General features: G+C 41.9%; 1 protein-coding gene across 3 annotated transcripts in view; it reads left to right on the top strand.

The window, feature by feature from the left end:
* The window catches only part of cux2b (cut-like homeobox 2b), a 305,195-nt gene that overhangs the window by 173,038 nt on the left and 117,386 nt on the right, over positions 1-14,771 (top strand). For 2 of the 3 annotated variants that reach the window (XM_068054960.1, XM_068054959.1), the window contains exon 4: positions 9,189-9,267. The exons of the other annotated variant lie outside the window; for it this stretch is intronic. In XM_068054960.1, the coding sequence (XP_067911061.1) occupies positions 9,189-9,267 (79 nt within the window). The remainder of the gene's footprint in view (positions 1-9,188; positions 9,268-14,771) is intronic. 3 annotated transcript variants of the gene reach the window in all.

Below are 14,771 nucleotides of genomic sequence, written 5' to 3'. Positions count from 1 at the left end.
CAAAGACCCGTTTGAAAGCAGGGTGCAAGGTTGTAACACCTAAAGGACAATGGTTTTCGTTCTCCCAGACTCTCCGATTGTAAACAGGGAGCCAGAGGCTCTAAACTGCAGATTTGAGTTGGAATTTTTAACACCTGGAAACAGAGGAGGGCCCAGGTTGTTTTTGCTATGGTTAGACTTATGGGGCTGAATTTTACCCTCATTGGACGGGAGCCGTCCACTGACCGACAGGTTGGTGGCGATCCTGCCTCCGCCTGGCCTGGAGATCCAGTCTGGACTTTAATAGGTCTGAGGTGGGACTTCCACCTCACTGAGGCAGGAAGTCCCACCTAATGGAGCTCCCGGCCAATCAGCGGGCCGGCAACTCTTGGTCCTAGCAAACCCACCGGGAGCGGTGGCCACTGCTGGGACTGCAGCCCAGCATTGCGAAGAAGAGGAAGTATGGCCCTGGGAAAAGGTACGCTTTAGGGGCCTCGCTGGGGGGTGATCGGTTGGGCCCCGTTGAGGCAAGGGTGGTCGATTGGCAGGGGGCGAGGGGTGTGCTGGACGTTGGGGGTGGTTGGGGCATCGGAGGTGGCACCCCCCAGGCCATCAGAGAGCCGCCTACTTTTGTCAGGCTGCTTTTCTCAGGCCTGGGGCGCCCGACTAGCCAAGGGTAAAATCCCCGTGGTGGCGGGTGTTCTTAAGTGGCTGTCAATTGACCACTTAAGGGCCTTGATTGGCCTGGGGTGGGTGGGCCATTTCCTGCCGCCGCCCCGTGTAAAATGGTGACTGGAGCAGGTTGGGAAGGGCCCCCCGAGCCTCCTGCTCCATTTTACGCATCCGTGATGAGGAATTAAAACCGCACAGTCCCCACTTACATTGTTCAGACTTCACATGACTGAAACTACTGGTTATGTTTTCTTTTGTTCCCTAATGTTGAACACTAAAAGAGCAAAGGCCAGGAAGGGAGCTTCATGCATGTTGCCTCACTGATGCGGTAACTTTGGATCAGTATGAGTACTTCATAAATATAACAAACTCATTTTTTTCGGTTTATCACGGGCGTTTTATTGAAGATTTGACATGTATGCATTAGATTTCTATGTAAACATAAGTGACATCATTAGAAATATTAACACATTGAGGAAAAGCTGTACCTCTGTGTAAATTCTGAAATATACCCGATGTATGCCTGCACGAAAAGGTGCTGCTGCATCTCCTATATGAATTCTAGAATGACATTTGCCATGACCCGTAGAACAGGTTTTACTTCTGGCTAGTGGTGAAATTTTTGCAACACAATTACACATTCTATATTTGTTTATCACCCTTTGCTTACCTCTGAGATCCAGGCTCTATACTCTTCTTCCTATTAAGGTCTGAGAGGCCTGCAGAGAAGGATCTGCTTACAAGTGGAGGGATCTTGTGTGAAATGAGTTTCAGTTGTTTGGGCAGCAGCCAGGTGATGATAGGATTTCCTGATGAGGTCTGGTGATGTTGACAGCTGCTTGTTCTGAAGCTCCATTGAAGGTAAGGCATCAGTGGGCGCAAGGGGTTGAAGTGAACATGTACAGACAAAATGTTGTGTAACATTTGTCTGGCTGGTGCTTATTGGCATTTGTTTGTGAGGCTTGGACTTTTTCTTAGATTTTGGAAGGTTTGGTGCTCCCTGTCGTATCAGATGACTGGCAGGTTGAAAGCCATTGGATAGTTTCTGCTGTGATCGGACGCTTGTGCTGGATATTTCTCTGGAAATGGTTTGTTACAGCATTTCTTTCATAAGGATGTGAGTGAATTTTGACAGTCACTTTACAGCAGCGTGTGAACCTTTAACAGCACATTCCAACACGTGATCTTCTCTGGGTTATTTCATAGGCACTTTACACTACGGGCGTGCCGCTGACTGCAGTGAATCTGTCATCAAGTTAATGCCACCTCTTGCAGTAAAGTAAATGAAGGGAGTCAGTCCTGCATGTTTACACTCTGGGTCTCCATTATTATACAGAAAAGCCCGTCTCCCTGCAGAGGGGATCCTAATGCAGATTCTTAAAAGGCAAAAGCAACAGGGGTCATTGTCTCAAAACGTAAATCAAATATCCAGTGAAATAGAAAAGTAACTTATAAGCAAGTTTGTGCACTGCTTCCATAAGGGATGATTAAGTGCGGTTTACAGTGCAATCAATTATCCTGTTCCAGGGCTGTGAAATGAGCATTAACACCATACATTAAGCATGTGTAGATAACCAATGGTATTCATTGTTTTGATTTCTGCCTCAGTTATGAGTAACCTCTCAAGTGAGAGTTCAACTAATGTTTATTTTACTTCTGAATGAAGTGAGCTGAAGGCAGTGTATTGTAAGAATTAATTTCTTTCACTAGGCTGTACTGATCATGGGTTCAACAACAAAGCCTTGCGGCAGCTTACCAAGTGATGGATTATCACGTGGGTGCAAAGTCACACCATCAGATTCACTAAACCATAAACATCCACATGAAAGTGTGGCTTGCACATCCAATTCTGTGGTAACTTCGATAAATGTTGAAGCCCATAAAGTCAATTAGCATTCAGTTGTCTATCTTATCTGAATGTTGTCTTGGTAGTTGGGAATTTAGAGGTGGAAGCCCAGCCCTCCATCACACTAAGATCAAAGATGCTCAAGTTACGTAGGATTACATCGGATATACGACACAAAAACAGGCCATTCAGCCCAACCAGTTCAGGCTGCCATTTATGCTGCACTTGAGCCTGGTCCCATCTTTCCTCATAGAAATCCATCATCATTACCCTCTATTCCCTTTTCCCTCATATGCTTGTTTAGCTTCCCCTTAAATGCATCTATTCTATTTGCTTCAACCACTCCCTGTGGTATTGAGTTCCACGTTCTCGCCACTCTTTGGGAACTTGCCTTCATAGCTTCTGTATCTTGGTGTTGTCGATGGTAGTACCTTGGCATATTCCAAATTGTTATAACTGTCCCCTATCTCCCCAACTCTGTGAGATGACATAAACACTTTCTAAAAGTAGTATATTCCTCATGCTTCATATGCTGTCCGAGTCAGTAAATCTGTTTTCCGGTGCGGTGCTAACGCACCAAGGATGGCACCACATTTGATGCCTGGCCTATGCATGTTAGCTGATCTCAATTCACATGGTGGTGTGTTTTTGGACTAGTGAAGGAAAATATCAGCCAAGGCGCTCCATTTTTACTTGTTATTCAGTGGACCCCCTACGCACCCACCACCACTGCCCCAAAACTGGAAAATGTACGCATGTGGATGTCAGGGAAGCTCGTCAATGTCCTGGACTATGTGGTCAGCAGTGAAGCAAGGGCATGCCAATGACCTTAAAGAAAGCTGCCCACCAAGAGATAGCAATTTCTGTGGCATGGTTTTCCCTTTCCTGATGGTAGTTTAAATCTGGCGCCAAATCAAGGGGATCTCCAGGCATGCAGCAGCAATGATGTCAGCAAGCAGAAAGGCAACCAATCCAATTGAAGTAAGCATGCACAGCACTTAAATTCCTTCACTTTTAATTTTAAGTTTCCGATAATGAAATAAATGTATATTAAGTTAGAAGGTAAAAGAAACACTTGAAAAAAAATTTTTGTTTTTCAAAATATGTGGAATTTTCAATCATTGTGGAGAAATTTGACATTTCACAAATCTAAAATTAGCTTTTCAGGACCAGTAAGATTGCTTAGCAGTAATTATGAAGTTAACATGCCATTAAAAACCCAGTTACACTTCATTTAACAAGCTGTAACTTTTACCAGGGCTTTTATAATGAAACGAACATTGTTAGAGTGGAAGTTCTTGTCAATTCATGATTACAATGGAGAAAGCAGAATGTGGGAACCTCCTGAGCACACCCTATGGAGGAGTTTTATTGACAACAACTTCTGGATTTCCATGTTATTCTGCATATGTTTGGGCTCTCGAGGTTGCAGTCAGTTTCAGTGGAGTAATGATAGCGAACACTCACAGTTTTGCCGTCGTTACCACAGCAAAATCTCGGCCGTTATATTTTCTCTCATACTAGGCACCATGCTGTAAATGAGTGGGTAAGAGATCAGTTACTCTACGGCCAGTCATTATTTCCCCACTCCCTCCCTTTTGAGGGAGTGCTTGGTGTCTGCTTGCCTGGAAAGTTGCAACATCACACTCCATTGTACGACATTTTGGTAGATTAATAAGATCTGTCGCCAAGTTATCTATTCCTCAGGCATCTTTTATTTCACTTGACTTTCGGCTGTCTGAGGAGCTATGTCGAGATGTGATACTGTTCCAAAAATCCACATTTAATTGTAAAACAAGAGTTTCCAAATTCCTGATGATCCAACCCATTTAAATAGTTCCTCTTTATATTACTCCTTAGTTAAACCTTGGGTATCAGTTATGAATAGCTTTGTGCCATAGGAAGCCATTGGTGGATATTTTTTTGAGGGGTGAAAGGAAAGCTGACAGACTTTTTTTTGACTTGGTAAACACATCTTTACTGTCCTCGGTCCAGTGTCTGTACAATACTCTGACAGAAATCAGGTTTCCAAATAAGTTAGCTGCACTCTTGTGAGTAACATAAGAAATAGGAGCAGGAGTAGGCCATTCAGCCCCTCAAGCCTACCCCGCCATTCAATAAGATCATGGCTGATCTGTCCCAGGCCTCAACTCCTCTTTCGGGCCTGCTGCGCCTAACCCTTGACTCAGAGATTTCAAAAATCGATCTACCTCAAATACATTTAGTGATCTAACCTCCACAACTCTCTCAGGCAGAGAATTCCAGAGATTCACCACCCTCTGAGAGAAGAAATTCCTTTGCATCTCAGTTTTAAATGTGTGCCCCCTTATTCTGTAACTATGTCCCCTAATTCGAGATTCCTCCACTAGTGGAAATATCTTCTCAACATCTCCCTGTCAAGCCCCCTTAAAATCTTATATGTTTCTATAAGAACACCTCTCATTCTTCTAAACTCCAATGAATAAAGGCCTAACCTGTTTAGCCATTCTTGATAAGACAACCCCTTCAGCCCAGGAATCAGCCTAGTGAACCTTTTTTGAACTGCCTCCAATGCTTGTATATCCTTCTTTAAATACGGGAACTAATATTGTACTCAGTACTCCAGGTGTGGCCTCAGCAACACTCTGAACAGTTGTAACAAGACTTCCCTATTTTTAAACTCTAACCCCCTAGCAATAAAGGCCAAAATTCCACTTGCCTTCCTAATTATTTGCTGCACTCCTGACTCCCCAACGCATGTCCACCATCTACAAGGTCAGGACTGTGATGGAATACTCTCCACTTGCTTGGATGGGTGCAGCTCCAACAACACTCAAGAAGCTTGACACCATCCAGAACAAAGCAGCCTGCTTGATTGGCACACCATGCACAAACATTCACTCCCTCCACCACCGACGCACAGTGGCAGCAGCGTGTACCATCTACAAGATGCACTGCAGAAACGCACCAAGGCTCCTTAGACAGTACCTTCCAAACCTGCGACCTCTACCACTTCGAAGGACAAGAGCAGCAGATGCATGGGAACACCACCACCTGCAAGTTCCCGTCCAAGTCACTCACCATCCTGACTTGGAACTATATCGCCGTTCCTTCACTGTCGCTGGGTCAAAATCCTGGAACTCCCTTCCTAACAGCATTATGGGTGTACCTACCTCAAATGGACTGCGGCGGTTCAAGAAGGCAGCTCACCACCACCTTCTCACGGGCAATTAGGGATGGGCAATAAATGCTGGCATAGCCAGTGACGCTCACAACCCATGAATGAGTTTTTAAAAAACCTGCATGCTAACCTTTTGTGCTTCATGGACAAGAACACCCAGATCCCTCTGTACTGCAGTATTTTGTAGTCTTTCCTCATCTATATAATAATGTGCCTTTTTTATTCTTCCGTCCAAAGTGGATTACCTTACATTTTCCCACATTGAACACCATCTGCCAAGTTTTTGCCCACTCACTTAACCTATCTATATCCCTTTGCAGATTCTTTGTGTCCTCATCACAACATGCCTTACCACCTATTTTTGTATCATCAGCAAATTTGGATCCACTATAATCTGTCCCTTCCTCTAAGTCACTAATATAGATAGTAAACAGTTGAGGACCGATAGTTGAGGACCCTAGGACCGATCCTTGTGGCACCCCATTAGTTACGGCTTTCCAACCTGAAAAAGACCCATTGATCCTGACTCTCTGCCTTCTGTGTGTTAGCCAATCCTCAATCCATGCCAACACATTGCCCCCAATACCCTGAGCTCTTATTTTGTGCAATAACCTTTTATGTGGCACTTTATCGAACGCCTTCTGGGAATCCAAATACACTACATCTACCTGCTCCTCTTTCTCCACTCTGCTTGTTATATCCTCAAAGAACTCTAACAAATTTATCAAACGTGATTTCCCTTTCATAAAACCATGTTGACTCTGCTTGATTGCATTATTTTTTTTTTTTATTTTATTTAGAGATACAGCACTGAAACAGGCCCTTCGGCCCACCGAGTCTGTGCCGACCAACAACCACCCATTTATACTAATCCTACATTAATCCCATATTCTCTACCACCTACCTACACTAGGGGCAATTTACAATGGCCAATTTACCTGTTTTTCTAAATGTCCTGCTATTTCTTACTTAATAATGGACTCTAGCATTTTCCCAATGACTGATGTTAAATTAACTGGTTTGTAGTTTCCTGCTTTCTGTCTCCCTCCTTTCTTGAATAGGGGTGTCACATTAGCAGTTTTCCAATCCGCTGGTACCCTACCGGAATCCAATGAGTTTTGGTATATTACGACCAATGCCTCCACTATCTCTGCAGCCACTTCTTTTAAAACTCTTGGATGCAGGCCATCAGATTCTGGCGACTTGTCTGCCTTTAGTCCCATCAGTTTGCCCAGCACCTTTTCCCTCATGATAGAGATTGTTACAAGTTCCTCCTTCCCATTTACACCTTGTTCATCTAGTATTGTTGGGATGTTTATAGTGTCCTCCACCGTGAAGACCCGTGCAAAATATTGGTTTAAATTGTCTGCCATTTCCCTGTTCCCTGTTATTAATTCCCCAGTCTCATCCTCTAAGGGTCCCACACTTACTTTAGCTAATCTCTTCCTTTTAATATACCCGTAGAAGCTCTTACTGTTTGTTTTTATATTTCTTGCCAATTTACTCTCCTCAATTTTCTCCCTCTTTATTAGTTTTTTTAGTTATCTGCTGCTGGTTTCTAAAAATTCCCAATCCTCTGGCCTACCACTCGTTTTCGCCACATTGTACGCCTTTGTATTTGATTTGATACTCTCCTTAACTTCCTTTGTTATCCATGGGTGGTTCATTGTTCTCTTCAAGTCCTTCCTTCTGACTGAAGAAGTGTTGAAAATTGCATGGGGAACTATACTATTAATACATTTGCAATTTGTCCATTAGTGTATCGGGGAGATGTTTAATGGACAGCTTTTACAATTTGAAATGATACCAGACATACACATTGTGAGAGGCTGTAATCTGTGGCTTTCCTCAAACTTGGAACAGTTCCTCAATGTTGTGGAGTCGGTTAAGTCCTTGCCAGTCCCTATAGATAATAATTGTGTGTTTCATTGATTTGTGTGCTCTGCACAGTTCATTATTTTGGCATATGAAAACAAAGCTTAAATTTTAAAAATCTTACTCTGGAATACAGTCAATAAAATGGTAGTCTATGGGTAATATTAACCTTTATGGATAGTGTGGGATTTAACCCCTTAGTTGTTATGCTGACAGCTCCTGTTGTTGAACTGTGGCCTGACTCCTACAAAGTTGCTTTTGAATTTTTTTTTTGGTCTTAATATTATTGAACCATATTTGGTAAATGTTTACCTCAAGCACAGAATGTCATTGCATGTCATAATGCAGTCAGGCAGCCATACGTACCAATAGATCACTTAATGCTGCACAGATTCCCTTTTACTCAGACCTCAACCCTTTAACAAGTTGCAGTACTTTCTGCTTGGTTCAATGTTGCCAGAGATCCAACCCTCTGTACTCACTTGATTTTAAATGTTGGCTCCATATAACATAATGATTCTCTAAAATGTGGAGCTTGTATGCTGTGACTCAGGATTTAATTTCTTTGCCAGATAAAGCGATACTTAACTAAGTTAATTTTAAAAACATTGATGAATATAAAATGGGGAAAGAACTGGCAGTGCTTAAAATCTGAAATGAAAACTGAAAATGTTGAACATACACAGAGGTTCGTCAGTATCCGTAGAAAGACAGGTTAGTGTTCTGGATATAACCCAGTATAACGGTCAGAACAGTGGATGAAAGGGTTATACCTGAAAAGTTAATCTGTCTTTTCTTTTTCACAGATGCTGTGTATTTGTAGTTTTTTCTAACTTGGTTTTGACATTGAGGCCAATGTTCAAAGAATCCAGTGTAAACTTTTTAATCTGGGATCTGTAAATTGGTTCAGAAGATGACATTTTTATTTATTTTCAAGATGTTTATTTGGCCATCACACATTGGAGAACCATACCAGACAGGTAGAAATAAGTGACCTGAATGGGAACCAGACCTTTACTGAAAGAGTAGTAATCACAGGTACAGAACCACTATTAAAGTGCCCCTCTAGGTGATCGATCAGAACCCCAGGTTACACAGCTCACCCCTACTCATTTTTCATTGAGTTACTGCAGAGCACAGACTGTCGACAAATGCTCGTAAGTAATCTTTCTGAGATACCCATTGAACCTGTTTAAGAAGAATTGTTCCTGTTTTTGTCTTGGTACATTTCTCTGTTATGTTAACAGTTGAATTCAGAATAATTTCCATCAATTTTTCTTTTGGAAGTTTTCCCTGTGATTTAATCCACTTCAATTGGGAAGTGAAGAAATTCGAGTGGGTTAGGCTGTGTGTGTGTGTCGGGGGTGGGGGAGGCGGGGGAGATGGGGAGGTTGAGGAAATCCACAGTATTGCAAAATGCTCCTGATCCTTGGTGCCTTTATTAGTTTCTTTCCGACATTAACTTCATGGTGATCCTGTGGTTTGGGTTCCATGTTCTGATCGGTTGGTTATTGGGTATCAGTCTGCTGTCATTACTCCTATTTGTTTAAAAGTGCAGGTCCTGGGTCTGCACTTAATGGGCCTGTCACCAATGATCTAATGTAAATCATCCTAATGATTGAAGATATAAATCTTTAGTAATTGTTCTTTTTCCAGGTGGTAGCACTTAGTAAGAGAAGCAAGGAGGCTGAGGCTGCCTTTCTTAATGTTTACAAGCAATTAATAGAAGCGCCAGGTAAGAAGACAATTAGATATTGATCCATCTGTAATAATAGCTCTTCTTACATAGCAGAATGTCTGTGCAAAGTAATTTTTATGCATTATTAAGTGTTCAACTTGGAATGTTAAACGCATAACATTGAAAAATATTGTTCTGTGTATTCTATTCAGCGCAACTTGCTGTTGTGTTTTCAATGCATTACAGGTCGATATTCATTTGATATTATGGTGTATGAATATAGCAGAGCAGTGGTTTATAAAAACACAAGATAAGATGGCATGAAATGGAGCCCAAATAGTGAGTAGCCCTTAGTTGCCAGCATCACAAGGTAGTTTATGTCTAATATATCACCAGCAATAAATCCGTTTATTCCAAACTTGAGTAGTGTTTGAGGAAAGAAATACAAAGTCATCCTGAATTTAAAATGGTGGTAGAGTTCTCAGCCACACACCCATGTGATGAAACAGAAATGACTTTGATTTACTCTGTGTATCGTTTAGAATTTACACTTGAATTCCAGAATTTATTCTGCAAGAAAGCTCATTTAATGCTCTTTTTAATCAATGTTGCAAGGTGTTAATACCCTTCAGTGAATCTCCTCACACATCAAGGACATGCAGCTTGTTAGCAACTGCAGCTGGTACTAAAATAATCCTCCCACAAACAAGATAAATGTGTACAAGTTGAATAATGTGGGGGAGGAGCAGGAATCATCGACAGTGAGTTCAAGGCCCTCGCACTATGTGACATCACGAGAACGGGATGTTACTTCACAGCCTTGTAACTCACTCTCAGGCAGTAATTACTCTCTAGGGTGACGCAGAGGCAGCTGCTTGACATGTCGTAATGCTCGTGCATTTTTAACGCACTTTCATTCATTGTTGTCACTTTGAAAAGTCTGACTTTTTCTGGCTAAGGCTGAAATTGAAACAAATTCTGAGCAAATGCAAGGAGGGTTCTTAATTTAGCAAATATATGATCACCGTGGCTGTACATCTGTAATTAAAGTATTAAACCTTGAGTCCTTTTAAAATTGTTAATAAAGGTGGGAGTAAAGCAAAAAGACTGGTGAAATGTACAAATACCGTAATTAATGTCAGAATTGTGGAGTGAACTGCTGGCTGTAAATTACAGTGTGTGTTCGTGACTGCTGATTTCTCTATTATAAATATGCTCTGAATCACTCACTTTATAGCTGTTTCTATGCCTGTCATTTGTATTTGCAATCCTCCAGCATTAGCCAATATCAGAAGAGAATGCTGCACCATTGACGTCCTTCACAAAGTTTTTTTTTTAAAAGGATTTTTCATATTGACACGTGTCTGCTGAAGGGATTTGAGCTATAAATGACCCGTCAGCATGGAGTATTAAAGCCCAATGAAAACTTTGTGCTGTAACTTTAAACTATAGGAAGGGACATGCAAAACCAGCAGTGTGAGCTCTGCAAGCAGTAATAATGAAATAAATGAATGTTGTATATTATCCATTGTATGTTAGATATTACACCATAAATAATATAACATAGTTGTCAGCCGTGGCTCAGTTGATCGCACTCTCACCTCTGTCTCAGAAGGTTGTGGGTTCAAGTCCTCTCCAGACACTTGAGCACAAAAACTAGACTGATACTCCAGTACAGTACTCAGCGAGTGCTGCACTGTCAATGGTGCCATTTTTTGGATAAGATGTTAAATCAAAGTCCCGCCTGCCCTCTCGGAGTTGAAAAAGATCCCATGTCACTATTTTGAAGACGAGCAGGGGAGTTCTCCTCAGTGTCCTGGCCAATATTTATCCCTCAATCAACATCACAACAACAGATATCTGATCATTGCTGTTTGTGGGAGCTTGCTGTGCACAAATTGGCTGCCGTGTTTCCTACATTATGACAGTGAACACTAGGAGGGAGATAGAAAGCAGGGAACCACAGGCCAGTTAGCCTAACATCAGTCATTGGGAAAATGCTGGAATCTATTATTAAGGAAGTCTTAATGCATTTAGATGAGCACTGTATGATTAGAAAATTTTTACTAAAGGAAAATCCTGTTTGGCAAATTTATTAGAGTTTTTTGAGGATGTAACTGGTAGGGGAGATAAAGGGGAACCAGTAAATGTTGTATACCTGGATTTCCAAAAGACATTCGATGAGGTGCTACACAAAAGGTTAATGGGCAAGATAAGGGCTCATGGAGTTGGGGGTAATATATAAGCATGGATAGAGAGTTGGTTAACAGGCAGGAAGCAATGGGGCATTTTCAATTTGGCAGGCAGTAAATAGTGGAGTGCTGCAAGGATCAGTGCTGGGGCCTCAGCTATGTAAACTATATTAATGACTTAGATGAAGAGACAGAGAGTAATGTATATAAGTTTGCTGATGATACAAAGGTAGGTGGAAAGGTAAGCTGTGGGGAGGACAGAGAGAGGCTGCAAAGAGATCTAGACATTTAAGAGATCTCCACATTTAAGAAAGGATATCTTGCATTGGAGGCAGTGCAGCGAACGTTCACTAGATTGGTCCCTGGGATGAAGGGGTTGTCCTGTGATGAGAGGTTAAGTAAATTGGGCCTGTATTCTCTGGAGTTTAGAAGAATGAGAGGTGATCTCATTGAAACATATAAGATTCTAAAGGGGCTGAATTGGGTATACATTGAGAGATTATTTCCGCTGGTCGGGGAATCTAAAACACGGGGACACAGTCTCAGAATAAGGGGCCGATCATTTAGGACTGAGATGAGGAGAAATTACTTCATTCAAAGGGTTGTGAATCTTTGGAATTCTCTACCCCAGAAGGTTGTGGATACTGCATCGTTGAATACATTTAAGGCTGGGATAGACAGATTTTTGGTCTCTCAGGGAATCAAGGGATATGGGAAGCAGGCGGGAAAGTGTTGAATCCTACGATCAACCATGATCGTTTTGAATGGCGGAGCAGGCTCGATGGACCATATGATCTATTCCTGCTCCTATTTCTTGTGTTCTTGCATTTGTGTTCAAAATACCTCATTGGCTGTAAAGCACTTTGAGATGACCTGCGGTTGTGAAAGGCTATATAAATGTGTCTTTTTTATATTTTTAATGGATCTGCAGCTGTGCACTTCCCCCCCCCCCCCTCAAACCAGATACTCCTTTCTTCTAAAATAATCATCCATAGATATAAGGATTTCAGTTTGAAGTGTAGAATTACAAAATCATTCCCCAATCATTCTACAGGTATTATATTTTCATTCCAAAAGATCTCCCCAATTGATATTTTTGCTGCAGAATGCTCTGAATATAGTCGTATCATCATTGAGTTTCATCTGCAGGCAATAGAACATGTTACTGGAACAATCTCACACATCAAACCCTCAGAAAGGAGTTTATGCAGATTGTGTTTTGATATTCATTTGGGTGTTTTGCTGTTTATTTTGGTCAATTCTCTATAGTTTAAAAGGGCTATGACTGATAAGTGACATTTTCACTTGGCATCTCATGGCTAATGGACAAAGTACCTGCCATCAGTGCAAGAGAGATTTTCCATGTGGCTCTAAGATTAATCAGTGACTATTTATGTAGCATTTGGAGTAACTTGGGTCACAACATCACAGTTAATTAAAAATGTGAAAATATGTGTTTTGCTCTCTGTACAAAAATCCAATTTAGCATTATCTTAATTTTAGCAATCTAAATTTACAGAGGAATGCACCGGTAATATTTAAAGCTTAACACTTGTGGTTTAGTTCAACTTGCATTTAATAATCATTGGTACAAATTGTGACCATGTTGGGCACAGCAGTGCTGTTCTATCCGATGAGTAGTCAGAGATTCTTACAGTTAGGGGCAATGCCAAGGGCATTAGAATAGAACCCCCTTGTGAATGGGACTGGATATTCATGTCTTGTACATGTGCCTGTCCAGTCTTTTTGAAAGTGGGCCAATAAAACACTTGGTAGGATGAGGCCAAATATGAATTATTACGCTATTTTCCTTTTACAGCAACTGTGCATACAAAGCAACTGAAAGTACAGCTTGTCTTTGCATAATTAAATAACGTAATAAACGTGCTATGTTTCCCCACATCAGTGGTTCATCTTGCTTGACTTCAATAAAATAACTTCTCACTACCCTCCTACATACTCACCTCCTGTTTGAGTGAAAGCCCACCCTAGCAGTCTTCTGTTTTTGAAAACCAGTTTGTGTTTTTAATGCTTATTTTATCTCCCTCCTATGCACAATGAGAGGGAGAGCCTCAGGCCAACAACCTCCGCTGAGCACTCGGGACCCGTCAAAATGGGTGTGAGTTGTTTATTAATGATCAAGACAGGTTAACTAATTGCTTAATGTCTTTGGGCTTCAGGGAAACAATTTCAAGGCCTGTCTATTTGCATTTAAACTACTTTTTTGGTCTTTGTTTTTTATGTGAATATGCTCTGCTTTTAAAATCCCAATATTTGAATCTCTATGTAGAAAAATGGTCAAGAATCTCAAAATGTAAGGTATTTCCTTGATTTTGGTGATTTAAATTTACAGGAGAAAACATAGGTAATATTTAAAGCTTAGCACTTCATGTCTGGTTTGACCAGTTTATAATAATCCCATAAAATGGAAACTTAACACAGCTGCAGTCATTTACAGCTATGAATAGATCTACATATTGGACACCACATTACTGTGCTGAATGATGTTGACTACACTTCTTCACACCCTGCCTCCTGTAAGGACTCCATTCCATTCTCCCAATTTCTTCATCTCCAACACATCTGCTCTGATGATGCAACCTTCCACGACAACACTTCTGATATGTCTTCCTTTTTCCTCAACTGAGGATTCCCCCTCATCCCCACACTGTGGTTGACGGGGCCCTCGACTGTGTCCGGCCCATTTCCCACACCTCTACCCTCACCCCTTCCCCTCCCAGAACCGCGACAGGGTTCCCCTTGTCCTCACTTTCCACCCCACCAGCCTCCACATCCAAAGAATCATCCTCTGCCATTTCCGCCACGTTCACCATAACACCACTACCAAACGCATCTTCCCTTCCCCTCCCTTGTCAACATTCCGAAGGGATCGTTCCCTCCGCGACACCCTGGTCCACTCCTCTATTACCCCCAACACCTTGTCCCCTTCCCATGGCACCGTCCCATGCAATCGCAGGAGGTGTAACACCTGCCCTTTTACCTCCTCTCTCCTCACTATCCAAGGCCCCAAACACTCCTTTCAGGTGAAGCAGCGATTTACTTGTACTTCTTTCAATGTAGTATACTGTATTCGCTGCTCACAATGTGGTCTACTTTACATTGGGGAGACCAAACACAGATTGAGTGACCGCTTTGCGGAACACCTCCGCTCAGTCCGAAAGCGTGAATCTGAGCTTCCGGTTGCTTGCCATTTCAGCACACACCCCTGCTCTCATGCGCACACCTCTGTCCTGGGATTGCTGCAGTGTTCCAGTGAACATTAACACAAGCTCGAGGAACAGCATCTCATTTACCGATTAGGCATGCTACAGCCTGACAGACTGAACATTGAGTTCGGTAATTTCAGAG

The sequence above is a fragment of the Heterodontus francisci genome, chromosome 23 (genome assembly GCF_036365525.1).
Source record: "Heterodontus francisci isolate sHetFra1 chromosome 23, sHetFra1.hap1, whole genome shotgun sequence".
NCBI lineage: Eukaryota > Metazoa > Chordata > Chondrichthyes > Heterodontiformes > Heterodontidae > Heterodontus > Heterodontus francisci.
Note: the sequence above shows the minus strand (reverse complement) of the source record. Positions and strands in the feature narration are given on the sequence as shown.